The sequence below is a fragment of the Parus major genome, chromosome 10 (assembly GCF_001522545.3).
Source record: "Parus major isolate Abel chromosome 10, Parus_major1.1, whole genome shotgun sequence".
Lineage (NCBI taxonomy): Eukaryota > Metazoa > Chordata > Aves > Passeriformes > Paridae > Parus > Parus major.
The window spans coordinates 11,552,938-11,577,941 of record NC_031779.1 but is presented as its reverse complement, the minus strand read 5'-3'; the positions used below and the strand labels follow the sequence as shown (position 1 = coordinate 11,577,941).

Sequence of the window (25,004 nt, the reverse complement as noted above, 5' to 3'; positions counted from 1 at the left end):
GGAGAAAGTGGGGTATATTACAACTTACTTTTATATTTCCTTTCCTGGAGGATATTTAGCACCACAGAAGCAGAGAAAATTATTGAAAGTATCATGCCACATAAATGGGAGAACGATAGAAAAAAGAGCAGCAGCTCTCTGAAGATGGATCAAAAGAACAGTACTGGGAACAGGAAGTCAAGAAAGTTTCGCTCCATTTCAAGATCGCTTATACTCTGCAATGCCAAAACCAGTGATGATGGGTCAAGTCCCGACGAGAAATGCCCTGATCCCTTTGAGATCTCTACCAGCTGGGGTCAAGAGGATTTTGACTGCTGTCCCAGAACACAGGTGCCATGCACATCAGAGGCAGAGGACAGCCCACCTGATCCTCCACGTGTGGTCACCAGCATTCTCCAGTCCAAAGCTGCAGCAAATGAGAACTGCAACAACACGAGAAGAAAGTTCCTTACCAAGGTAGGCAACTCGTGCTGTGTATTGTAATGTTTCCCACTGCAGTAGCACCTAAATGGATTAATTAATATTTCTCAGGAACTTAGGGTTCTACTTGGCTTTTTCAGAGCCTATGAGTCTGCAGTATTCAGGCTCTGCATAAAAGGCAGAGCCTTTTAAAAATATACCGGCTTCCCTGCTGTGCTGTTGTGTTCTGCTGATGCACAATCTGCTGAAATCAGTGCCTCTAGGCCACTGTCAGTGTTCAGACAAGTACAGCTGCTGTGTTCTATCTGCAAGAGACTCTTCAGCTCAAAATATAAACCTGTCACTGTAGCGAAGCACACTTGTAGTGTGATACCATGATATCTCACAAGACATGCAAGCCTGAATTATATTAATACTGTGTCAGACACAGGAGATGCACTAGGCAGATGCTCTTCCCTTTGATTCAGGAAGAAGGTAGTGATGGCTCTAAAACTATCAGAGTTGTCACATTTCCTAGAGATGTGAAAAATCTAAGAGCCTTGTATTACAATGCTATTCTTTCATCAGCTATGTGAAACCCTAACAATCTGAACAATTTTTCAGTCTGAGCAATGTATTTTAGATGGCTTTAGGAAGTTCTTTCAGTAGAGCAGCCTAATTTCTCCACTTTATCTCTACCTTTTGCTGTGATGTGTAAAAGGGACTTTGCTGCAAGTGTCATCCTGGCACTTCCTTTTTTACGTGCCTTTTATCTGTGCAAACATGTGCTTATGTGAAAGAACTGATTCTTTCACATAGTTTTTCTAGTATATTCTTTTATTTTATATAAAATAGAATATATATTGGCTAAAATTAGACATATATGTCTAAACACACAGTGGCAAAAGTGTCACTGAATCAGAATCTCCCCTTACCCTTGATAATGACCACAGCATGCCCAGCATTGTTAAGACTGCAGCAGGATGGATGCAAGGTGTTTCACCCTTGGCAAAGTCCCAGCAGGAACACAAAACCAAACCAACTTGCTATTTCATTCTGACAGAAAACAAGACCCAAGTCCCAAAACTCACTCAAGTTCTCTGCAAAACCTTGCCAGCTTTTTTGGAAAAAGTCCATATGTACCCTGCTGATGTCTCTGTGAGGGAAGAAGGAGCTGGCCCCTGTGCACTCCCCCATTTTCTCTTCAAAAGTTGAAACACTTTGGTGTGTGTCAGCTGCCACAGTCTATTTCCTTGCACATTTCCTAAGTGTGCAGGGCTCCAGTAACTGCTGTGATCCACATCCATATGCAACTACTCATTATCTTACTGCAGACTCTAAGTTTAGATCATTTGCTTTTATAGTCGGGAAGCAGCTAAAATAGGGATCTGGGGAACGGAGTAAGTCCCACAATGCCTTTGCACATATAAAATAGAACTGCTAAGGATATAAATCCACTTTAGGCTGAAGCATCAGTGTCACTGAAGAACATGTGTCAGATGCTGACATAAATTAGGCAGCAGCTCAGTCCCTCACAGCAGCATTTGGGTGCTTAGTGCTGCTGTAGACTATGAGTACCATTAAATTCTCACTCTAGAGCTCTCATAACAATCTAAACCTCTTCAAATTCTACTTGCTAATCTTCCATACCTTTCAGAGTCATGGATCAATGAGTGGCTCTAAAGTCTTATCTTGGCATGCTAAGTAGGATGAACGTTAGTAACAGCCATACCAACCCTGTCCTGTGCTGCTGCTGCTGAGGCTTTCCCCCTGGAGTATGAGGGCAATGATCTCTACCTTCCATATGGCACAAGCCTGTCAGAACAATCTTCCTGTACCACATATCTTACAAAGCTTAAGCCTTCTCTCATTAAGAAGTCAAACAAAAATTTTTTCATGTCCCAGTGTAATTCTTTCTCCATTTAAATGTGACACTTCAGAAATTCATGATGTGTGACTCAGAGCTGAAGAATCCTTGTCTTTGTTCAAGAAAATTGATTCCATTCTTTCTGTGGTGTTCTTGAGGATATTCCACTATTCTTCTGCTTTCCAGCACCTCCAGCACCTCCAGCCCTGAGCGTGACTCTGAAGGTGTTAATAACTCCCACAGAACTGAACAACTTAATGTTGCTGTCACAAGGAAGGAGAGAAGAATGCTTAAAAGTGCTGCATGATTTAATGCTCCCTGTGCATTTCTTCTCCAGAATAAGGGGGAACCTGTAACATCAGTACTCAAAATGCAAATTCCATTTTTTTTTTCTGTTGAAAACCCTACATGCCTCTCTGAGCCATATTCTACTGACTGCAGGGGATTCACCATAAGCAATAAATGATTAGCAAATGAGTGTTTCAGGACTAAATAACAGAGGTATTTTTTTCCTTCTCTAATATTCTGTCAGCAATGAGAGCAGATGAAGAGTCTTTTAATTAATTTGGCTTCTATCACCCACTATTCACTTATACTGACTATTGCTTGATGTGTCTAGAGGCCCTGGGTTACCCAGGCATCATTTGCTCAGACACTTTCTGAGATGAGGTGGGCTTGGTCTGGTCTGGTGGACTGCCAGCTGGTCTATGTATAAACAAGCAGATCTCCTGCACAGTTTGCTTCTCACAAAATCAGAAACTTTCACACAGCCTGAAAGAAAAGAAACCAAAGAACTGGTAAGCAGTATCTGATACCAGGAGCATAGATGCAGCAAACACTGTGGAAGATGTCTTTGATCACTTAACTGGAGTGATCTCAGACTGAAATCACTCCAGTTGTTGAAGAACTTGGCAGGAAAAGATATCAACTCCTTCAGAGAAGAGCAGGCTCTGCTGAGTGTGAGAGCTGCAAGAAGGACTTCTACTGCTCCAAGAAGCATTCCATTACATCTTTCCAACAATCCCAGAACCCTGGGAAGCACTGAGAACTACCAGTGGGGCTGGTATCAGGGTAGAAATAGCATCTAGAATAAACTGGAATAGAAAAGGGCTGACTTCTGATGAAATAAATATGGGAGCTAAGCTGACCTGACTGCATGGCTCTGCTTGGTTCTAGAAGCTTCTGCACCCTTTCTTCCTTTGAACCCTGACCCTCTGCTTGAAGGAGGGAATTGGAAAAAGGTAATTTTTCTCCTTTGGTCATCAGCAGAATATATTTTTATTAACTTGCCTTGATGCAAACACCAGTTAGCTGGCCCTTTGGTACCAGGACAAGTGCTATGGCAACAGACTGTAATGTCTCAAACACAAGCCCACAGGCAGGATGGAAAACCAAAGCCAAGAGAGGAGACTGCATTTATTTAGATAGTTATGTGTTCTCCTCAGTTTTCATACTCCTCTCTTTCTGTCTTCCCAGCCTTCTTGCTTTTGCTGCACATCACCCAGGTCATCCTCAGAGCAAGCTGGGAAAGGGTCTGTTCCATTAATACAGAGTGTGCTGCAAAATGCAGGCCAGCAAAGGCTCCCAGAAAAACAGACCTAAGGGCAGAGGATGGGTGGAAAGGTCCTTCTCTAACATCTGATGTGCTGAATTGTCAATCTAGGGCAAAGTTTGGTCTCGTGCCCTGCTCCTTGAATCATCCTTGCTTTCCAGCTTCTGCCATTTTACTGGTTTCAAAGGGAATATGCTGCTGGGAAAATGAATTACATCTACTATAAATATTTTTAGAAGACCAAGGCTTATATTTTTAAAAGACCAAGGGTAAGGTACATCAGAGCCAGTGGAGTGAGATTATGCCAGAGAGATTCTGGCCCTTTCTCTGTTAGAACTGATGCAGAAAAAAATTGCTCCTTGAAGAAAATCCCCAAAGACTGTATTCTCTTGGAAATCCCAGCCATTTCACAGTCATAAGACCAGAAAAGCTAAATATTTTAATACATTATTGTACTGGTGTTAGATGTATTTCTTTTCCTTTTATTTTTTTCCTTTTTTTTTTTTTTTAAACCAGCAGTCAATTAGCTCATTGTCATGCATTGGCTAAGTGAGTCCAAGACCTTACTTGAACTAGCCTTGTATAACATTTCAATTCAGACAATCTAACTACTGTGTCTTACTTTAAGAGTGCACAAAAGTTTTTCAGTTTTCCACAGATGCCATGGTTACCCTTATTTCTAAATAACATCTGGAATTAGATGTTTTGAGATGGGACTCTAGGCTAGAAATGTCTAATGAAAGCATGAAGGAAAAAAGAATCTTTTAAATGGCAGATAAAAAACATCCTCAGAAGCTTTGCATTTTGTACGACAAAAAAACAGGAACAGGAAGAGAGAGTTGGCCTGGATGTACAAATTACTTTTCCAGAACTAAACACAAGAAAAGTTAATCTATTCTCACCTGTAGAAAATTCAAGAAGGCTCTTAAATTCTATTTTTTTATCTTTCAGCCAAGCAGATTTAGTTTAAATAAAAATTTTGCTTTGAGTGGAACTTACAATGCAGATAAGAGTTTCCCCAGAGTCTTGAAGCACTGTGAGAAAAAGCAGAGAGTTTATTCACTGGCAGCAAATATATGCTCTAATATATGCTATATATATCTAAAATATATATCTAAATATATATATATATATAAAAAATATATATTTTTATATTTATATATTTATATTATTATATATATATTTATATATATATAAAATATATATCTAAATATATGTTCTAATAATGAAGAGACAAGGTTGATCGAGGATCCACCTGCCCCCACATCAAACCTGGCAACGTTCTTTTAGCAAATTTTCACTACTCACTGTATTCAGACCTATAAATTACCTTTCAAAACAAACAGGACACTTTAAAAAGGAGAAGGATGCAAAAATAAGTATTGTCTTTACTCTTGGAACCATCAGCAGTATTTATATGCATAAAAAAATCAGAGAGGGAAAGAAAATTAAAGAACTAAAGCCAAAGCAAATTGACTGCGGGCACAAGAATTGGTCAGACATTTGTTTTTCTAAAGAACAGCTTTTATTAATTTTCTGTCATGTTGCAGAAACTTGGATATGAATATAATGATCTATATCCAGGACCCAAAAAATACAAATGTTGACAACATACAGATATTTGCCACATGTCCATAGACCAACAAAAACTTTATTTTTTTAAGTAATTCATCTAAATGAATTTCAGCAATGATTGAGACACAGAGATAATTTGAAATGTGTCCCAACCGGGTAAGATGACTACGTATCTAAACAAAAATTGTTCCCAAGATTTTTCTGCAGTGTACAAGGGATTTAACCTCTACTTTCCTAGTGACTAAGTGCATGCAGCTTCATATCAATTTTGATTTGATGACATTTCACATGGATGTCCCAATAAACCCAGAATTTCCAGCCTGGCATGTGTCCCATTGTACAAAATACTATCCTATCCCCAAAGGACTTACATGTGTTGCAATAAAAAACCTCAGAGCCAAACCCACTGCTCTCTGTGATGTCCTGTGAAACTGGGCAGAGGCACATCACTTTTAGACAATTAATTATGAAAATATTTATAAACACAGGCTATAGGAAATGTGTGACTCAGCTTTTAACAGAGATGAGTTGGGGACAGTCTGAAAAGGCCAATGAAAATCAATAAGAAAATGAAGTGTGGAGAACAGCTGTGCAAAGTTGTGTGCATGTGTCTGACAAGTGTCTGTGAGAAGATACGTGTATCTTTCAAGGGAGCATTTCACAAGAGTAGGGACTCCTAAGAAGAGAAGTTGGCAAGTCCAAACTTGAATTCTGACTACAGGAAAAATAAAGGAAATTACTTTTTTAAACACTGAGTTTTTAATAGCATTGTTCTTTTACAACAGCCCCAATCTAAAAGCAGCTGACATCTCAGAAATACTCAGCCAAATGGCAGAACAATTTCCTACCTTTAATATCTATGTTACATTTCTCATGTTTTACAACAAGCACTCTACCTTACAGAAAACCCTGTGAGTTTTAATGGATGCTCCACGTATGCAGAATCTGACCTGTAATGTCATAATCATACCTGAAATAAAGGACAGTGCAAACAAACAGAAAAGGGAATTCAGGTTTTTTGCTACCCAAGATCTCAAATTTTAAGGCATCAGAATGTTAAGCTTTATTTTGTTACCATGCCGAAGACTTCAAAGAACTGCCATAAGACCAAAAAAAAAACCCCTATAATGTAATCCTGATTTCAAGTAAGTATTTCCCAAGATATTTATCTTGGGTGAAAAGTAAATATAAAAGCTCCAAAACTAATATTAGAGTTCAAGCCAATTGGTTTAAGATAGAATCCTGTCCATGCTTATATCCTTACCAACATATTACTCACCAGAAGAATTCTTCACGAACAAAAAAGGCTTCGTAAAATTCAGACACTCCTCGTTAAAGGCAGACAATCTGGAATGTAAGCAAACCCACAGAGTTAACGAGTCAGTCAATACAAGTATAGCCCTTATCCATTACCTACTGAATACAGCCTGCAGTGAGCCCAGGGCCCCAAGTTAAATATTTCATTCATTCACAGCCTTAGATTTACTCTGGCAGGTTTCAGAATGGGAGCCAGCCTTTGGCAGTCAGCCTGAAGATAATGACCTTTATTGACATTGCTGTAAATTTGCGTTTTGTGTTTGCTGTCAGTCAGGTATGATGTGATCCCAATTGATTTGTGGTAAAGGAGCACAATGATTCTCATCCTCAGGGCTGGATGAGCTCTGCCTAGGGCAGAAATGAAGCCATACTGATGGTGAAAATGGCTACACACAGCTTTCCTTGTGCTCTCAGAGGACTACAGATTGCTGGAAATAGTTTATGCCACTTTCACCAGGGGCCCTGGGAGCAACACAGACAGTTGACCACTGTTATGTTTTGTGGCCTGTCCTAACATATGAAATTTGCCTCCCCTTCAGAAATCTATACCTCAGTCATACAAATCTCTTGGGAACAAGCCTGGATCCAGGATACACTGAGAGCCCTCTTCACTTTGTGGAGTATGGAGAGGCTGGCGAGGGCAGAGGAGGTGGGTTCAGTTGGGAGCAGAATGAGTGAATACTTGAAACAGGAGAAATACTAAGCAAATGGAAAAGAAATTGTGTGCTAACCTTCCAGCTTTCCTCATCTCTTTAGAATTTTTAGGTATATTTGTGCCACAAGAGTGTATTTCCTAGTCAAATGTGTTGTGCTTCATGCGCTTAGTTGCTCCATTCTTTGCTTTCCATATATGCCTCAAAGCACTACTTCTCCTTCTGAATGGCCCTGTGTTAATGATTCAAAACTGCATTAAAGATATGCTTACAATGAGTCCTCCAGATGCAATGCAGACTACAGCAACTTCAACCAGTCTGGAGTGGACAAAGAATTTTCCACTGCTGCAGACCTCTCTGGTCCCCTGCCCCCACTTAACAAGTCAGCAGCAGGGGTGGAGCTTCTAGTGTTTTGTATACACTTATTTTACTTATTTTCCATTCAGACTTCTTCTGTTTTCCAGAGCATTTAATTTTCTGGCATGTGTTTACTTTCCTCCCTGTCTTTTCTTACAATAGTTAGCATAGGCAAAGTTTACTCAGTTACTATGAAAAGTCTGTTATCTGTTTTCTTCCCCTCATGCAAAGGGACACTATATTATGATTCTTCCCTCTTGTAGCCAGAAGCCACTGAAGTCCTAAGGAAAATAACTTTTGTAAAACACTGACTATATTACCATTGTTTTTTCTCAAATGGACAGTGTTAAAGGCTCCTGTTCTCCTGGGAGGCAACCTGGTTCTAAGCCTTTCTTAAAAGGGCTCAGAATAAGTAACTTTTAACAGCTTCAGTACATTTTCGCTCATGCAACCTTTCATCTTCTGGACCAGGACAGCTGCATCTGCAGGCTGTGTTCAACACCAGGGAATAGCAGCTCAGGAATCAAGCTCTCTAGGAGTCCAAGATGTGCATCTTTCTGGAAAGGGTTAACAGGCAGCCACATTCCTGCTGAAGGCCCAGCAAACAGGTACAGTACATGTGGAGTTAGCAAGTTATTACAGAGACATTTGTTTGCATGGACTTTGCACAACCAGCTTTCTGTGACAAGCTATGCCTTGCAGCTCAGCTCCAGAGAAAAGTGATGTCTGGGAATCATTCCTTACATCGCTTCCAGTTGGAGACATAGGTCAAGAGTCTAGAAAAATAAAACTGCAACCACTCAGGGATCTAATGCTGCTCAATTACACCAAGAAATAAGACCTGGAAGAATGAGAGAGTGTACATAACATCAGGTTTTCCAACAGTGATGCCTTGTTAAAGGGCAGTGTAGAGTGGCATCAGTCCTGCAAGGCCACTGGAAAGCAATGCAAGCCAAGGTTCCTGACAGGGAGTAAATGTAGTCTTCAATCAATTTTTGAGTGCAAGATGGTGAGAAGGGAGGTATATCTTGCCTGAATGTTAGTTGTGTGATCACCAGGAGCCAGTGATCACCAGGACTAAGCACAGAGAGCAGCAATGGGAAAAATTCCTAGCAGGGGATGAGGTGTGTCACACATCCAGGCACCTCATGGCAGGTCAAGGCAAAGGGAGAACTGCAGCTGGCTCCTCAGATAGAGAGACAGGCAGCACCTGGAACAGGGCCATATTATTCTGAATGAAATAATTGACAAATGGTTGTTTTTTTCCTTTAAGGGATGGTTGCCTGAGCACAAGGGATGAACTGTTAACACTAAATGTACAATCCCTGAAAGACATGTCCAGAAAGGAGGCTGAGTCTCTCATTCCCCCAACAACACGGCTGGTGAACATCATGATGGCTCACAAAGTAAGCATGAGCAACTGTGGTGTGATTGGACATTTACTTTAGAGAGGAGGGGAATTTTTTCACCAGATGTTTGAAGAACATGGTTTTGCCTTTCCTGACAAAACCCAAAACCTCTTGTGGTCAGACTCTGGTGACTTTCAGCATAGCTTTTTCCCAGATAAACAGAGGCTATGGGGAGGCCTAGGCCCTGGGAAACTCTCACAAGGGCTGTTCAAACCCTTCTTTTAGAAACACACAGCTTGCCAACGTTAATTTTCCATTTAGAAGCTGAAGAAAGGCAGAAATGGATTTAAGGTAAGATCCATGAGCCCCAGAAGGCCAGAGAGCAGGTCCTGTAACAAAGTTCTGTGGATCTAGGTTCTATGGTTAATAGCAAAGTCTTTTCAAGATAGCTAGATTGGTAAGACTAACACTGCAAAATAATTTTCAAAAATCATCTTTAAGGATCTTCTCTGTATTTCTTATTCTGAAGAGTTCCCTAAGGGAATGGGACTGGAAAGCCCAAGTAGGATTTTGTTACTTGGCAATACCCCCACCTGCTGTCCAAGAGGAAAATTAGCATTCCTTATCTCCAAACAGAACTCCAGAAATCAGGATTCTTAAACTAAGTGTTTGTCTTGGCTAGCTCCAGTTAGATTAGAACATACAACTCTGCAACAGGAGATTCCAACTGGAAGGTACTGATTTTTTTGAAAACTCTAAAACTTGAACCTCAGAGGTTTTTAAATGCTTAGATTGTATTTTGACTAAAAAACATCCCTCTGAATCAGAAGACACCTACCCACCATTGCATAGATGGGCTTAAGAATTTTCCTCTTGAATTCAACACCTCCCTAAGGTGCTTGAGTAGCTGAAAAGTATGAGCTATCTCTAGAAATTAGACAAGCATGACTATATCTTACCCATCCATCAAACTATTAATCTCTCTGGACCAACTGGGGGTGTCCAATCAATTTTCTGTTCGTTCTGTCTAAGGACCTGAATCTATTTTTACCTTATTCCTTTCCTATAATCATTTTTGTAGCAAACTTGAGCTTAATTCCCCTTTATTGTCCTATTTATTTTAAATAATGAATTTTGCTCCGTGTTTTTGTTTTTTTCTTTTATTCAGGCTGAAATCTGTGCAAGCCAAATTAGATTAAGTTTGATTTTTAAGAATAGATCATTTTGGAAACTTCTTGCGTAGCGATGGGTTTTGTTTGTTGGGTTTTTGTTTGTTTTGTTTTAGGAAACACTAACACAAAAGGAAAGGCCTTTGGAAATACAGAATGGTTTTCTGCACGGTAAGGCTGCATGTCAGCGGACTCGCAGTAACTCCACCAGTAAGTCACAGAGCAATAATCTGTTTTCTTTTAATGCTCAGGGAATGCAGATCACAGGCCCCCATTTTGTGATGGCACTGTGGTGCTAAAAGAAATCTTGTCCAAATTTATTCTGGGATCCTTAGCTAAGATTTGCTGATGCATAAAATCATCAGCTTCTGTATTCACAACATCCTGCAGCCAGGTTTCGTGCATAAGGTTTGCATTTTGTGGTTTGGGGCTTTTTTAATGGTGTATTCTACTTTTTCGGTAGGGAATGCTTGCTTTTTTACTATATTTAACATTAATGGCTATCCCTAACCTGACAACTGGAAACATCAATCCCTTCACAAAGAGATCTACAAAGGGAAAAAACATTTCTAAGTAACGTTTACCTAAAATGCCTGTGCATATGTGTGTAACCCTTGTGAAGTAACACGCTCTGTCCCCACCGCTGGCAGGTGTGAACCCGTTCTGGGCCGGGGATGGGGAGGCCGCAGCGCCCCTCAGGGACCGACAGCCCCTCAGGGACCGACAGCCCCTCAGGGACCGACAGCCCCACACCCTCCAGGCCAGCCGAAAGTCACTGTCCCAGCAGCTGGACTGCCCGGCAGGGAGAGCCCCGGTAAGTGCCGCAGGAGTCACCTGAAGCACCCAGCGCTGTGGCCAGCAGGGCCCTCTGCATGGCCACGGCAGCGCTTTCCTGCCAGAACCCACCTGCCCTGCCGGCCCTGCCGTGCTCACTCTGCCTCCTTTGCTTTCCGCCCCCATCTCCTCTCTGAGGGGTGGGAGAGCGGGAGAGGCTCCGTGCCAGCAAACCTCCATTTCTCCAGCTTCTCCCTCGCATTGCCCAGCGGGTTTTACGCTGTGTCTGAATTCCCAAGGCTGGTTTACACCACCCACTCTGAGCCCGAGTGCCGCCGACCTTCCCCAGCCACGGCCACAAGCGGGTACTGACTCAGCATGGTCCCCACTGAACGAGACAGCTGTAAACACCTGCTAAAGGAGGCTGCAGACTGACTCCTGTGCTCTCCAGGTGCATGCCAAGAGGCCCGTCAGAGGGTTGCAGTATTTATGGCCAAAGGTCCCCAAATTCAGACCTGGAGGAGGAGATGAAGGCAAAGCTCCTCACACTCAGCTCCCACCTCCCTCCCTGCTTCTCCCTGCCTTTTCCTGGCCCATCACTCACCCTGAAGGATCCAAGGCTTTAACATGAACAAGGAGGCTGCAAACCAGAGCACAAACCCCAACCAAACCACACCTGAGTGCACAGACAGATCCTCAGGGATTCACCAGGCTTCCTTCTCATCAAAGCTCCTGCAGGGCACATGCTGCCCATTTCACGAGGCTCTTTGGCAGCATCCTGACTTTGGGTCTTGCTACCCACCACAGACAGAAATAAACAATACACCTCTTCACACAGAAGCAAAAGAAATTTGAAAATTTCCATTTCAGATACAGAAGATCCATACTGGTATAAACAGTCATCCTGGTCTGACAAAGGAATGCATTTTGGAGGAATGCACTTTATGTTTTTGATGTTCACACCTGTTTGCCCCTTAATCCCATTCCCAATCCCATGTTGAATAGATAATCTGTTTTTCATGTCAAAATTGAAATTGTAGCATATGCAGAAGCCAAAATTTTCTCTGATTTTCCGCATTCTTCAACATCTGTTAGTTTCACTTTGCTGAATTAAAAAAAAAAAAAAAGTGTTGAACTCTTTCAGATGTGTAATGATTGCAATTAACTCTGACCCTGCTGAACTTCATGCACAGTTAGCTGTGGGTAATGACTTCTGTCAGTGCTTAAATTATCTTGTAATACCCAATTGCATGTTGAAATAGGAGGTTTTCATTAAACATTTCACTGAATATTTCATTAAAAGTTCATTAAAATGGGGAAAATCTCAGAGGCTGAATTTAGGAAATACAGCACAAATTCATATTTTGGGGGAAATGCTGAAAACAGGTTTGGTATTTGCCAAGATAAAGTTTTTAGTCACGAGATGAAGGAAAGATTTTGAATGTCTTGATTCTAGTTCAGTTCTTGAAGGCAAAAATGATAATACTTGTTTATATCCCCTAATGACCACAAATGGGGTTTTGGCATGGGGACTCAAGCCAGAGCACAAAATATCTTTTTACACCATTGCACCACTTCAATGACAAACATCTTAATTTTTCTGCAATTTAGTCCCTACAGGACAAATTCAGTGAGCAATGATTTTCTAAATAACAAATGGCTTATGAAAATTAGAATTTTTTTTTAAAAAAGGAATTTTTAATACCATCAGTTGTAAGGAAGAAAATTTCAAATAAACAAGTTGCTGCAATGTATGTTTAAAAAATTCTGCTTATACGTAAAAGAAAATGGTGGGTTTTGTTGTTTTTTTTTAATGTTCACAGGCAATTTCAAGGCCATCTAGATCCCTAAGTACAGCACAACTAGTGCACACATCCTGTGGCTCACAGGCTTCAGTAATCTCAAACATTGTATTGATGAAAGGACAAGGGAAGGTAAGACTGGCCCTGTTGATTTACTGTGAGTTTTACTTCGTCTCACAAATGTGATCTGCAAAGTCCAGAGAAGTGACTGCAGGTATTAATATTGCCACTTTTGGGCTGCCAATTCATATCCAAGCAAAAATTTAAAAAATAATTTAGACACCTTCCTATGTGCATATAATAGTGAATTAATTGAAACAAACAAAAACCAAAGCATGAGTGGATTCTGCTGAAACTCCCATTTACTCTTACTACAGGAATGTGTTTGACTATTTTTTTTATGCATTATACTACTCCACTGACAATACTGCCCATGTAAGTAGTGCAAAAGAAACTGCAAATGAATGAGAATTATTATGAGAACTGATCATGTGTTCTCACACACTTTTTCTTCCATAAATTAGGGTTTGGGCTTCAGTATCGTTGGTGGTAAAGACAGCATTTATGGACCAATAGGGATCTATGTAAAAACCATCTTTCCTGGTGGAGCTGCTGCTGCTGATGGAAGGCTACAAGAAGGTGGGAAATACATCTTCTCTCCCTTTTCCCACTTCCCAAAAAATGGCACTGAAAGACTGATTGGAGCTGAAATGAACCATGACTTTTACAACACCTGCATCCATTTTTGCATTTGCAAGAGTCCTTTTGAGTGCATGTATGTTATCATGTAATTTATTGCACAACAATAAGTAATATAATTTTTTCTCTATCAAAACAGGTGATGAAATCCTGGAATTGAATGGAGAATCCATGCATGGATTAACACATTATGATGCTTTACAGAAGTTCAAGGTTATGTACTCTCCTTCCAGAACAACCTGTTTTTAGACACAATGTGCATGTAAGCTCAACCCATTCACTCATTGTCTGTTCCTTCTAGCAGGCTAAAAAGGGTCTTCTGACACTTACAGTCAGGACAAGCTTCAGCACACCTCATTCTGCTTCCAGCTGTCAGTCACCCCTCTTGTGTCAGTCACTCAACTCCAGCACATGCATAACCAAGGAAAACAGCTCTTTCAGCTCAGAAAATGCAGCATTCTCATTAAATCCTACAAAGCCCAATGACAGGGTCATAATGGAAGTTACCCTAAACAAAGGTGAGTGTTGACATTAACTGAACACTGCCAACAAAGCACTGACTGAAAAACCACTGTTCATTTGCTCTCTGAATGTCTTTCCTCACTAACCTGATTATTTTTCTGAACTAAGTTTTTTCAATACACTAAATTAGATCTTGATGCCTGTCAGTGCTAACAAGTATCTATCAACAGCAGGATTTTGAACACCATCTGTCCTCAAGAACCAATCGTTGAGTTTTTTTTCTCTCAAGCATTAGAATCACATTCATATTCTTCATGTGAAAAAGGCTCTTGTCAACAAATGTGTCTTATTAAGCAGACTGTGCAACTCTTACCCATAATTATGCAAGCAGTTAATTTCACTCTTGAAAAGGCTTAAAACCAAATAAAATATGTATCTATAGCTTCTTGTAGTTCTTTCACCTCCTCTCCAACTGTCATCATCTTCTATTTATAAACAACCACTGGCACAATTAAATACACTTTTAAATATGGGAACATCAGAGCAACAAACAAAGCAAAGCCTCTGTGAGGTACCAGTGACTTCCCAAACACACAATGTGGGATCTGATATCAGTGGCTGTCCAGAGCAAAGAGGGTAAACTCACAAAAGTCTGAAGTTGTATTATATAAAACAGAGGGAGGACTGAAATGATATAGCTAACAGTAGCCATATATCCTTAATTTTAGCTCCTTGTTTCTTTTATTCTATCTCCTTGTAAAGTCATTTGAATTTGTCCGTAATGACAGATATTTTGCAAAATAAACCTGCATTCCATTCTGTCTGTTACACTTTAATCATGAGGGGGACAAAAGCCCCCATGACAGCCCCACAATAAAACAACAAAAAGGTATAGAAAAATGCAGTGGAAGGAGCAACAAATACTGAATGTGCAACATTTATGAACATAAGACTTTGGTTCTGCTTTGTGCAGAAAATATAATTAAATTTAATTAATTTTTAAAAAGGTTCTTCAATGGTTTGTTTTGACTGTTTCTTATGTCTTTTTAAAATTATTATTGATTCTTTCAGAGCCAGGTGTTGGCCTTGGAATTGGGTTATGCAGTATTCCTTACTTCCAGTGTATTTCAGGGATCTTTATTCACACCCTCTCGCCAGGCTCAGTGGCACATATGGATGGGAGACTCAGGTAGGATGAGAAAGGCTGGCTGTCTTCTGCACAATTTTCTCACTGATCTGTTTTATGGGTTTATTTTTGACCTATTTGGGCAGAAAGAAGTATTGATTTCTGGGAATTTGAGGTTTAAAGCACATGTGCTATTCTACAAATCAGTGACTTCAGTCAGGCTCTTAATGTGTGTGAGAACTAGAGCAGAGTAAGGTAATCTTAGTTTCCATGTGAGCCAAATTTGGATTTTATCTAGAAACATCCGGTTTAGCAGATTTTGATAGTTTGTTATTAGAATTTTTCTTTTAACAAGTTACCCACATATGTAGCAGAAACATCCTTTTTGACGTTAAATAGCACTAACATAATATAAAGACATGAAAAGTGAAGTGTTAACTGGAAAGGAAGGAAGGAAGGTGTAGGTGGAAGCAGCAGCTGAGCTGCAGACAGCAGAAAGAACACTAAGCTGAACATGCAGAAAGCTCATTTTGCATGCAACATGTCAGATCAAAGCCCCTTGACATCCAACTCGTTCCCATTTCTGTAACAGGACAGAAAGAAAGATTAAATCTGTAAGCATATTAGAGGTCAACCTTATGAATTTGCTTTTTGTATATTTTCACATGGGTGAGACAAGGTCAGGAGAAAATCTCTTTTGTTTACATCCTTTCTCTTTTTCAAAATATCTCTCTAGGTGTGGAGATGAAATTCTTGAAATTAATGAAACTTCAGTACAAAATACAACCCTTAATGAAGTTTATGCTGTGCTAAGCCACTGTGATCCTGGTGCAGTACAAATCATTATTAGCAGACACCCTGAACCACAGGTAGCACAGTCCATTTTCTTTCTGACTTTCGATATAGCATGTATTGAGAACTAAGAGGGAGTAAATGCTAATCTAATACAGGTGGAAAAATGTTGACTACAAAAATGCTGATCTCTTTATGATCATCTGCACACAAAAAAATCTGAGATATGCACTCAAGTAGAATCATTTAAGATTTGAAGATTGCTGGTGACAGTCTTAGATGAGGTTCTATGCAGTGAATAAGGAAATTACAGAAATAACATTTAAGGAATAACTGAAAATATAGTTCTTATGTAAGAAAGAACTGACAATAATAAGTAAATAATTTGAAAGAGGGAACATACCTCCCTGAAAAGAAATAAATGTTTATACACTTGTCTTTCAGTAATTAAAATTTAGGTCTTGCCCTGCCAATATTTATAATTAAATTAATATTGAAGTAAAATGTTTTATGCTTGCAAGGTTTTTCTACAAAATGCTTCCTAACACCAAATACTGTATAAATTATTCTCAAGTTTAAATTGTTACATAAACTGTGCTATATTGAGTTACCTTATACTGGTAAATCTAAGACTCTGCTTCTAGTGAAATCTGCAAAAGAATGTTTATCTTTGAAAAGTCCCATTTTACCTAAACAGCCACTAAAAGCAGAATGTCCATATATATACCTCATATATACTGGGATATATACAATTATAATGGTGTGCAATTAACTCACCTCATGAGAGTAAAATGGCATGCTATTTCTTAGGTGTCTGAGCAACAGCTAAAAGAAGCTGTTGCACAAGCTGTGGAAAGCAACAGATTTGGAAAGGAGAGACACCAATGGAGTACTGAAGGTAAGGGAGTAAATGCATTCACTGAGACATGGTGATTTTGTCTTAAAAGATGTCAAGGATGATGTATTAGAATCCTTGAAAACAGCCAAGTAACCCAGAGCAGAAAGAAAGAGAAGGAAACCTCACAGGACAACCCTCCTAACATATTTCCAACATTACCAGAGTGATGAGAGCAGACCAAGTCTGTCTGATTACCAACAAAAATTGCTGCGCAAACTTCCTCTTACAGTTGCTCATCCTCTCCAATTCACAAGCTCTGCTTAGAGCTTTTCAAGCAATGATAGGACTATGACAACAAGAACTGCACAATGAAGGTGATGTCCTAGGGGTAAACTTTGTTAATCCCTTATTTGTGAGGAAAGGCATATGCAGTCATGGCTGGAGCTATTAGCCCAGCTCAGGTATGGCACCATCTCCCAGAAATGCATTGAATGATACTTCTTTGAGTGTCTTCTAAAGGACTAAAAGGTAACAGTCATCATCAGTAAAACTATAGTGCTGACATACTTATATATAGGGAAAATATTATTTGGGTGTTCAGGAACTTGGCTGAAGACTTTTGAGCCTACAAGCCTTCAATGCATAAATCATACCTTCACATCCACTGTGGATGATATTTAGCTGCAAATTTCATCAGCTGACTCCTAGAAGCGAGCACTTTGCGTGTACTGAACAGACATTTTGAACATGTTCCTGACCCAGGTGTTAAGAGGCTGGACACAAGCTGGCACGGGAGGCACCCCTGTGAGAAGCACATGGACAGGAGCGCGGGTCACTGCAGCCGCAGGGCAGAGCGGCTCATGACCCGCTCCAGCAGCGACAGCAGCTACAACCCCCGGGCCTCGTGTGCCACTGCTGCTGTGCACCAGCTCACGGACTTGAAAGGGAGAGTACACAGTGTAGATGTACCAATCACACGGCAACCTGGGCTGCTGTACTCATTCTCTGCCAATAATGCAGGGAGAAATTCCCCTCCGACCTGTAGTGAAAGCGGTCAAGCCTTGCAAAACACTAAGAAGTCATCAGAGATCCTCGTTAGAAAACCTAAATCATCGAAGCCCAAGCCTCCACCAAGGAAATACTTCAAGCAGGACTGCACATGTGATGACCAGGGTAATGCAGACAGAAAAGAAAAGCTTGTATCACAAGTGGCTGCATCACCTTCTGCAAGTGTTCAGGTAGAGTAAAATTTACAACATTTTTCTTGTGTCTGCTTATTTGTGAGGCAGGGGAAGGAGGAAGGCAAAGTGGCTTTGCATGGCAGCAGGAAGAAGGGTAAGAAAGAAAGAGAAACACATGAAAACTGGGGGAAGAAGATGAGGCTCTTCTGTTTTGAAAAGAAGGTGTGTATCTTAGTGAAAGCAGTTTAGTACAAAATGCTATGTTCAAGGTAAGGTCAGAAGACAGAGTATTGTCTGAAGAAAATCTTCCATACTAAGTTATCTGAGTTAAAATCCCAGTGAGAGCAGCTGCAAGAATGAATCTGAGTCCCTGCCCCTCCTCATGAGCGTGTGCCACTGGTGGTATCGAGCACACTCTGGTTCTGGGGTTATGCCCTAGGCTGGGACTGGAGGGGTTTACACAGCCTCTGATGCCAGCTTGGTGTGGCTGACCCCAACTACCTGTGCCACAGAGTCATAGCATTTATGAAGTAATCATGAAACAATTATTTGTTTCTGTAGTGGATTTTTATTGGAAGCACTAATGTTATGTACAGCAGGGAATCTTGGTCTCAGATGCATTACTTGACACCAGGAGGTATTAAATAAACCCATTTAAATTGTAGTGCACATACTTATTTGTTGATGAGCTACAGTATTTGAAAAGAGTGTACTTTTGTACATTACTAAATTTCAGTTCCCTCTCTTATCTAAGGCAACAGAGAGTGTTTCACTATTGCATGAGCATGAAGGATTGTGAGATTTGCATGTTGAAACAAAATTGTGGTTTGTTTAAATCTGAAACCTCTTTTCCCCAGGTTTAGTAATATGCCAGTAGAAATGAACTGTTCTCAGTTCAATGCAAAGGAAGAAAACAGCAAAACCCCACAAACCCACAAAACCCCAAACAGTTCCCAAGCTGCAAAGATCAATACAAAATTATATAGAGCAAACTGAAGTCCACATATAATGTTACTATCCAAGAAAATATAAGTTAAGCATCTTAAGTAAGGTCACTTTTACCATCCCCTAAATAGAAACCACTGCTAGAAAATCAACTTTCTGAAGTAAAATTAAGGGAAATAAGTACTTGTTGAACTTACCACTCCCTGCAACTTCTTATTCTTTGGTCATTCTAAATGATGGTGAAAAAAACCTAAATCTTAAGGTCAATAAAATCCACGAAAAATCAAAGTTTGTTTAGGAAGACAACTTCCTCCATTAAGACAGTCTATATATCTATATGTACCCAAGAAAGAAAGTTTCTTGTCAGAATGTATTTCAGATCATTAAGAGAAGGTTTTATTAGTGCTTTTAATCTTTTTTTTAACCTTTATTCCCCACAAAGTTTATATTGGTCAGTCTGAGGCCTGCATACCACAATTTTATATGGGGTTTCTGGATTATTTCCAGATTCATATATTTTTTCAGACTTTTTTCAGATTCATATATAGTGTGGTTTGCATAATTGCATTCTGACACACTTCTCTTTCCTGTTTGTTCAGCAGGAAGTTGGAGAACCAGTGCTAGAGGAACATCAAACTGATGTAACTCACGGTGTCTTCACCACTTCTCCTGCAGCATATGATAAGGAACCCTCAACTGCTGCTCCAGTGGGCAGAGATCAAGAAAGAAAAGAAAAATTAGGTATGTTTAACTCCAAGAACTTTTTTTTTTTTTCCACAGCTAAATAAATAGTATTGAATTTGGATTCCAAAATGGGTACTGAGCTGACTTCACTTTCTCCTTAAATATAGTCTTCAAAACAAAACTGTAAATTTTGGGGCAAACAGATGAAATTTTAAATTATTGATTAATCTCTGTACAGAAAGGGAAAGTAGATAAAAATCAGCATAAGAGATGATTTACTGTATTTTTTTAAAATTATTGATTAATCTTTGTAAAAAAGAGAAACTAGATAAAAAGCAGAATAAGAGATGATTTCTTGTAAAAATTGTTAATGGACAGGTACAATATGCTGTTTTGCTTCAGATGAAGCTACTTATTTATACTGAATATCTGATATTAAAGCTTAGTTTTTAGCACTTCTAAAGGATATTTTTATGCACAATTTCAGGGCTCTGGTGTTGCAATGACACAAACCAGTGACAAGTTACTTTTCTGCTGTGCTAGTTAGAATTAAGGAAACTTAGTGTTAAGGGAACAAGACAATCCCAAGAGGTCTCTTACAACATAAAGGCTTATGTAATTCTGTAAGTTATAGCTCAGATCATTAAAAAAAGTAAAAATGTTGCCTTATAAACAGAAGTTCACACTGAAGCAGAAAACAGTACCTGTTTGCACAAACAGAAGTTTCCTGCCATTCAGCCTAACCATGTCTAACATTAAAATTCTTAATTGCTCTGTGAAGTAAAAAATATTCCCATATTAGAATCAAGTTTTTACTTACCAGAAAAATCAACTGGAAATGCCTGGGGAAATTTGAGGAAGCATAAATATCGAAGATCTTCCTATGATAGTCTTTTTAGAGTAGGATATACTTATAAATGTAGAAAATAAAAAATTTTTAAAAAATAATTTACCGTAGCACCAGCTTTTTCTCCAGGCTGCAAAAATTGCAGTTTTAACTCTCTTTTAGCTGTTACAGCCTGTATCAAGATTTCAGCACCCCAGAATTTCAGTATTTATAAACCTTGAAAAAAAGCAATCTTGTACTTAAGTGTACAGGAGCCTTGTTTTTCCATTTAATTTCAGTGTCTGGATTAAGAACTTAGAGATCAAGAGTTATGAATTTTTAAAAAGTTTAAACTTTCTAAAAACTTTAAAAAAATCTAACAGAGGTTTGAATGAAATTCAAGCTTAATGAATTAGTAATGATGCAGCGAGAAGGGATGGAGAAGCAGACAGATGGTTGTTTATAATCGATGTCTCTTTATTACAGGGACTCCACTTTCAGCAGTACAAAGACCTGTACTTAAAAGACAAGCACGAGTAGATTATAGTCTTGATACAACAGAAGACCCCTGGGTTAAAATTTCTGACTGCATAAAAAGCTTATTTAATCCTACCATGAGTGAAAACAACGTCCACTTGGATTTACAACCTGGCAAAGACAAAAAAAAAGAGAATCAAAATCGAAGCAGCTCAGAGACAGTTCTGAAGAAATCAGAATCTGAATTAGTCGGTTCCAAAGTTCTAAAATCAGATGAAAATGACACTGTGAAAAAGGGTCCTCCTGTTGCACCGAAGCCCACCTGGTTCCGCCAAAGTCTGAAAGGACTGAGGAAAGCAAATTCAGATCTAAAACCACAGGCAGATCAAAGTCCTCCCAACCATGACAGCATTTCCAGCAAAAAACTGCCATCCAGCTTATCACGTGTGTCTCCTGGGGGATCATCAATAAAACAAAGAATAAGCTCATTTGAATCCTTGAGTGCTCCACAGTCACCTGAAAAAGCCCCCCGAAGGTTGAGCCTGAAACCATCGGTGCAGAAAGAACCTTCTCCCACTGCAGCAGGGGCAGAGGCAGCTCCAGTGTGTTCAAACCAACCCTTCCTCCACCACTGTGAAAACAGCCACCAACAGCCACCTGTGGCTGTGGCTACAAAGAGCCTGGACAGAGCTTCCTCTCGCAGGGAGGGTATTGCAGCCAGCTCAGAGAAAAGCGGCAATGCCAGCACTGAAAACTCATCAAGCCTCTTAACTCCAGGAGCCACTGCGAACTCCCATCTTGTGTCGGTAGCAAAAGCACACAGCCTAAGGTCACGAAGCTTCCCTCTTTCTGCAGCCCAGGCTTGTGAGATAATGAAGCCGTGTGATGAGAAGTGTAACAAAATCTATTCCATCAGCAGCCAGGTGTCATCTGCTTTAATGAAATCATTGCTTTGCCTTCCTCAGTCCCAAGCCTCTTCTGGAAGCAGTGCATGGGAAACTCTGGACACAGTGTCTCAGTCCTCCATGGAGGAGGATGGGGCTTCCATCTCACCTGCAAGTGAGAATCATCACCTGGACACTGGGTTTTCCCTAAAGTAAGATACCATGTTTAAAACTCAGATTTACAGGTTTACTGATTCACTGACAGATTAAAGTTCTAAGGTAGCAGAACACTTATAGAAGTAAAGCACAGATTAAGTTAAGAACTTTTGAGAGCATCAAGGTTAAAGGACCCATGACTGTTAATTTTGTTCCTAATTTGTATTAAGTACATAGATGCATATTTCAGACATGCTCCTCCAGCATTATTTCTAGTATCTCCACGATAAAGTAGATTTGAGTGTCTTTGCCAGAGACCATGAGATTATTCTTATTCTTTTATGCAATGGATTCCACTTCCTTTAAGTTAACACAATTAATTTCCATTTGCCATTATATATTTTTTAATATATTTTCCATTATAATAGTTGTAGGATTTACCACCAAATTACATGCTAATAAGATGAAAAGGTGACTGCTCCAAAATTGCCTTTTACTTAGTGGGTATATTCTCTCATAGCTCAATGTTTCTTTTTTGTTCTTTTCACAATGGGACAGCCTCTCAGAGCTGAGAGAATACACAGTGAGCCTTGCAGACAAAGGGAAGGAGGAAGACAAACAGCAACAGGGCTCACCTCAAGCATCCGGTGTGTCCGGGCAGTCAGTCATCTCTCTGCTTTCCCCCGAGGAGCTGGCAAAGCTTATAGAGGAAGTCAAAGCTCTAGATGAAGAAACTTTAAAGGTAAACCTGCTTTTTTTTTTTTTTGTGCATGAGTTTCAGAAAGCTGTAGAGTGAATGTGTCTAATTCATCTTTGCAACCTTATATTTTGCTTATGCCCCTAAGTCTCATTAAAAAAATGCACAACAGATCTTCCAATCATTGTGCCATATCTTTTGGGAAGTTCTTGACTTTATTCCTTTCTCTGCCTAGGAACTTGATGATATTCATGTTACAGTTTTGCATAAAGAAGAAGATACTGGGCTTGGATTCAGCCTGGCAGGGGGCATTGATCTAGAAAACAAAGTGGTAACAGTAAGTAGCATCTTAAAAAATACTCCCAAATCAATGTTCTATCTAAAAATACATACCTTACTGATTTTCTATTACAGTTTTTGGCTTTTAGATAATCAAAGCAGGCAGCTGTATTGATAGGGTTGGAAGGACCATAACGGGTGAAAACGAGTTCCTTCTGCACCTCCTTCCCCAACAGCTCTGAAAGCTGAGGCAGAACACACAGCCCTCGGCAGGAAATAACACCACCTTACTCACGTGCTTACAGAAGACCATGCAGGGTGGTCTGGAGGAACAGGGTGGGTGAAAACATATCAGGGGTCTGGAAGTTAGAGATAAGTCTCACACCTCCTTCCTCTCACAAGCAGAGCAGCAAGAGGGTCAGGAAGTAGAATATGCAAGATACACAGCACGGGCAGCACGGCTGTACTAGGGCCAAACTGCTCCCCTGACTGCTTGAGGAGGGATGTGCACAGGAAAACTTCTCCATGCAAATTTATTCAGTCCTCCATCCTGAAATGTGATAGCAGAAACTTGCTCCTGGCAAAGAATGCAAAATGCACATGGTGTAAACTGTTAACTAAGGGATTTAGTGACTTGTCCTTGTTTCTTCTTCCCTTGTGTGTGTGTGGTGACTGGGCTCTTCAATAGGTTCACAAAGTATTTCCCAATGGACTGGCCTGTCAAGAAGGAACTATTCAGAAAGGAGATGAAGTACTCTCCATTAATGGGAAGTCTCTGAAAGGTGCAACTCACAGTGATGCCTCAGCAATCATGCGACAGGCCCGGCAACCCAGACAAGCTGTGGTTGTCACCAGAAAATCCAGAGATGGAGAAAAAAATCTCAATGTTTCAATCAGTTCTAGTACATCATCAGTAGCAAGCAATGCCTCACAAGAGTCTGGTAAGTTTAGTGGCATTATCTTGCAGCCCCCACCTGATAAGTGTTTACTCCTCACCTGAAATCTAGGTGTTCATAAAACCAGTAGTAGCTGCATAAACTGTGAACCCTGATTAAAGACAGCACAGTTAATAAAACATTCCTGAAATAAACACTGAAATATTTGAAATAACATTATTGAAAAGGGAAAAAAATCAATGGATTTCTAAACTAACTCCGTAAAAAACCCAAGCAAGTGTAATTCTCCATATGAATTTCTGTAGATGTACAAAGATGGTTATTGTAGCAACACATCTAATTGAAGGTATAATGACCGCTCAGTGAACAGTGATTCTTTATTCTAATATTGTTACATGACTTGTTCTCCATGAAAGAGAATTCCAGTTTGAACAAACAATGTGCTGTTGTTTGATATAGCAGGTGGCTACATCAGAAACACAGCAAGGTTAGAGTTTTGCAGAATATTTCACTTTCATAATTGTTTGATGTTTTGGTTTGGTTTTGGGTTTTTTTCTAAAGCATGATTTGGAGATCTGTAGCTTTATTTTCATGCTGCAAATTAACAGCCTTATAGTCAATAACAACTTCATAACTAATACAAAGTCAAGTATTTCCCTTAGATTTTGTTAATTTAACAGATTTTTATAATTCCAATAAATGTCTTACATTTCCATCCTCCCATTAATTCAAACATAATTTTCCCCAGCTTCCCAGAGGGCCTTATATGAGAAAATGAGAAATTAAAAGCTTCCGTTTTCTCTTTCATTTGACAGTTTATAAGACCTTTGCAAACAATCCAAAAGTTAATATTTTGTAACAGATGTTTGAGCTTTTTAGACTGTGTGCTGTCCATGTGGTAACTTTCCATTTGTTTGCAGCCACTGGAGATACAATCTGCACTGTAACTCTAGAAAAAACAGCTGCTGGTTTAGGATTCAGTCTAGAAGGAGGCAAAGGCTCTATTCAGGGAGATAAACCCATCATGATCAACAGAATATTTAAAGGTAAACACACTTAACATGTTCTCAACTCAGGCAGACTTGTGGGGTTCATAACTGAATGCTGATTTATAACTATGGAAATGTTACTTTTTCAAATGCAGCATTATTTTGTTCGGTGCCAGTAATTTGTTGCCTGCTGGGATCAGGTGGTTTATAACATGCTGATGATCCATTCACTAGTAAGTGAAAGATCCATTAAAGTTTC

General features: G+C 39.7%; 1 protein-coding gene and 1 long non-coding RNA gene across 6 annotated transcripts in view; one reads left to right on the top strand and one right to left on the bottom strand.

The window, feature by feature from the left end:
* Positions 1 to 8,219, bottom strand: part of LOC107209389 — a 32,716-nt gene extending 24,497 nt beyond the window's left edge. For 2 of the 4 annotated variants that reach the window (XR_004498846.1, XR_004498845.1), the window contains exons 1-2: positions 6,673 to 7,309; positions 4,721 to 4,852 (exon numbers count right to left, since the gene is read on the bottom strand). This is a non-coding gene — a long non-coding RNA (uncharacterized LOC107209389). Of the gene's footprint in view, positions 1 to 4,720; positions 4,853 to 6,672 lie in introns of all 4 variants that reach the window. The other 2 variants (XR_004498848.1, XR_004498847.1) reach the window with 2 other exon arrangements.
* Positions 1 to 25,004, top strand: part of IL16 (interleukin 16) — a 38,818-nt gene that overhangs the window by 13,319 nt on the left and 495 nt on the right. The window contains exons 3-21 of one of the 2 annotated variants that reach the window (XM_015639064.3): positions 51 to 456; positions 8,192 to 8,328; positions 8,994 to 9,126; positions 10,355 to 10,448; positions 10,889 to 11,052; positions 12,836 to 12,946; positions 13,339 to 13,453; positions 13,653 to 13,726; positions 13,818 to 14,031; positions 15,047 to 15,164; positions 15,838 to 15,970; positions 16,704 to 16,791; positions 17,494 to 17,969; positions 19,460 to 19,598; positions 20,854 to 21,940; positions 22,443 to 22,626; positions 22,817 to 22,918; positions 23,549 to 23,801; positions 24,677 to 24,802. In XM_015639064.3, coding sequence (XP_015494550.1) covers positions 51 to 456; positions 8,192 to 8,328; positions 8,994 to 9,126; positions 10,355 to 10,448; positions 10,889 to 11,052; positions 12,836 to 12,946; positions 13,339 to 13,453; positions 13,653 to 13,726; positions 13,818 to 14,031; positions 15,047 to 15,164; positions 15,838 to 15,970; positions 16,704 to 16,791; positions 17,494 to 17,969; positions 19,460 to 19,598; positions 20,854 to 21,940; positions 22,443 to 22,626; positions 22,817 to 22,918; positions 23,549 to 23,801; positions 24,677 to 24,802 — 4,154 coding nt within the window. Of the gene's footprint in view, positions 1 to 50; positions 457 to 8,191; positions 8,329 to 8,993; positions 9,127 to 10,354; positions 10,449 to 10,888; positions 11,053 to 12,835; positions 12,947 to 13,338; positions 13,454 to 13,652; positions 13,727 to 13,817; positions 14,032 to 15,046; positions 15,165 to 15,837; positions 15,971 to 16,703; positions 16,792 to 17,493; positions 17,970 to 19,456; positions 19,599 to 20,853; positions 21,941 to 22,442; positions 22,627 to 22,816; positions 22,919 to 23,548; positions 23,802 to 24,676; positions 24,803 to 25,004 lie in introns of both variants that reach the window. The other variant, XM_015639062.3, reaches the window with a different exon arrangement.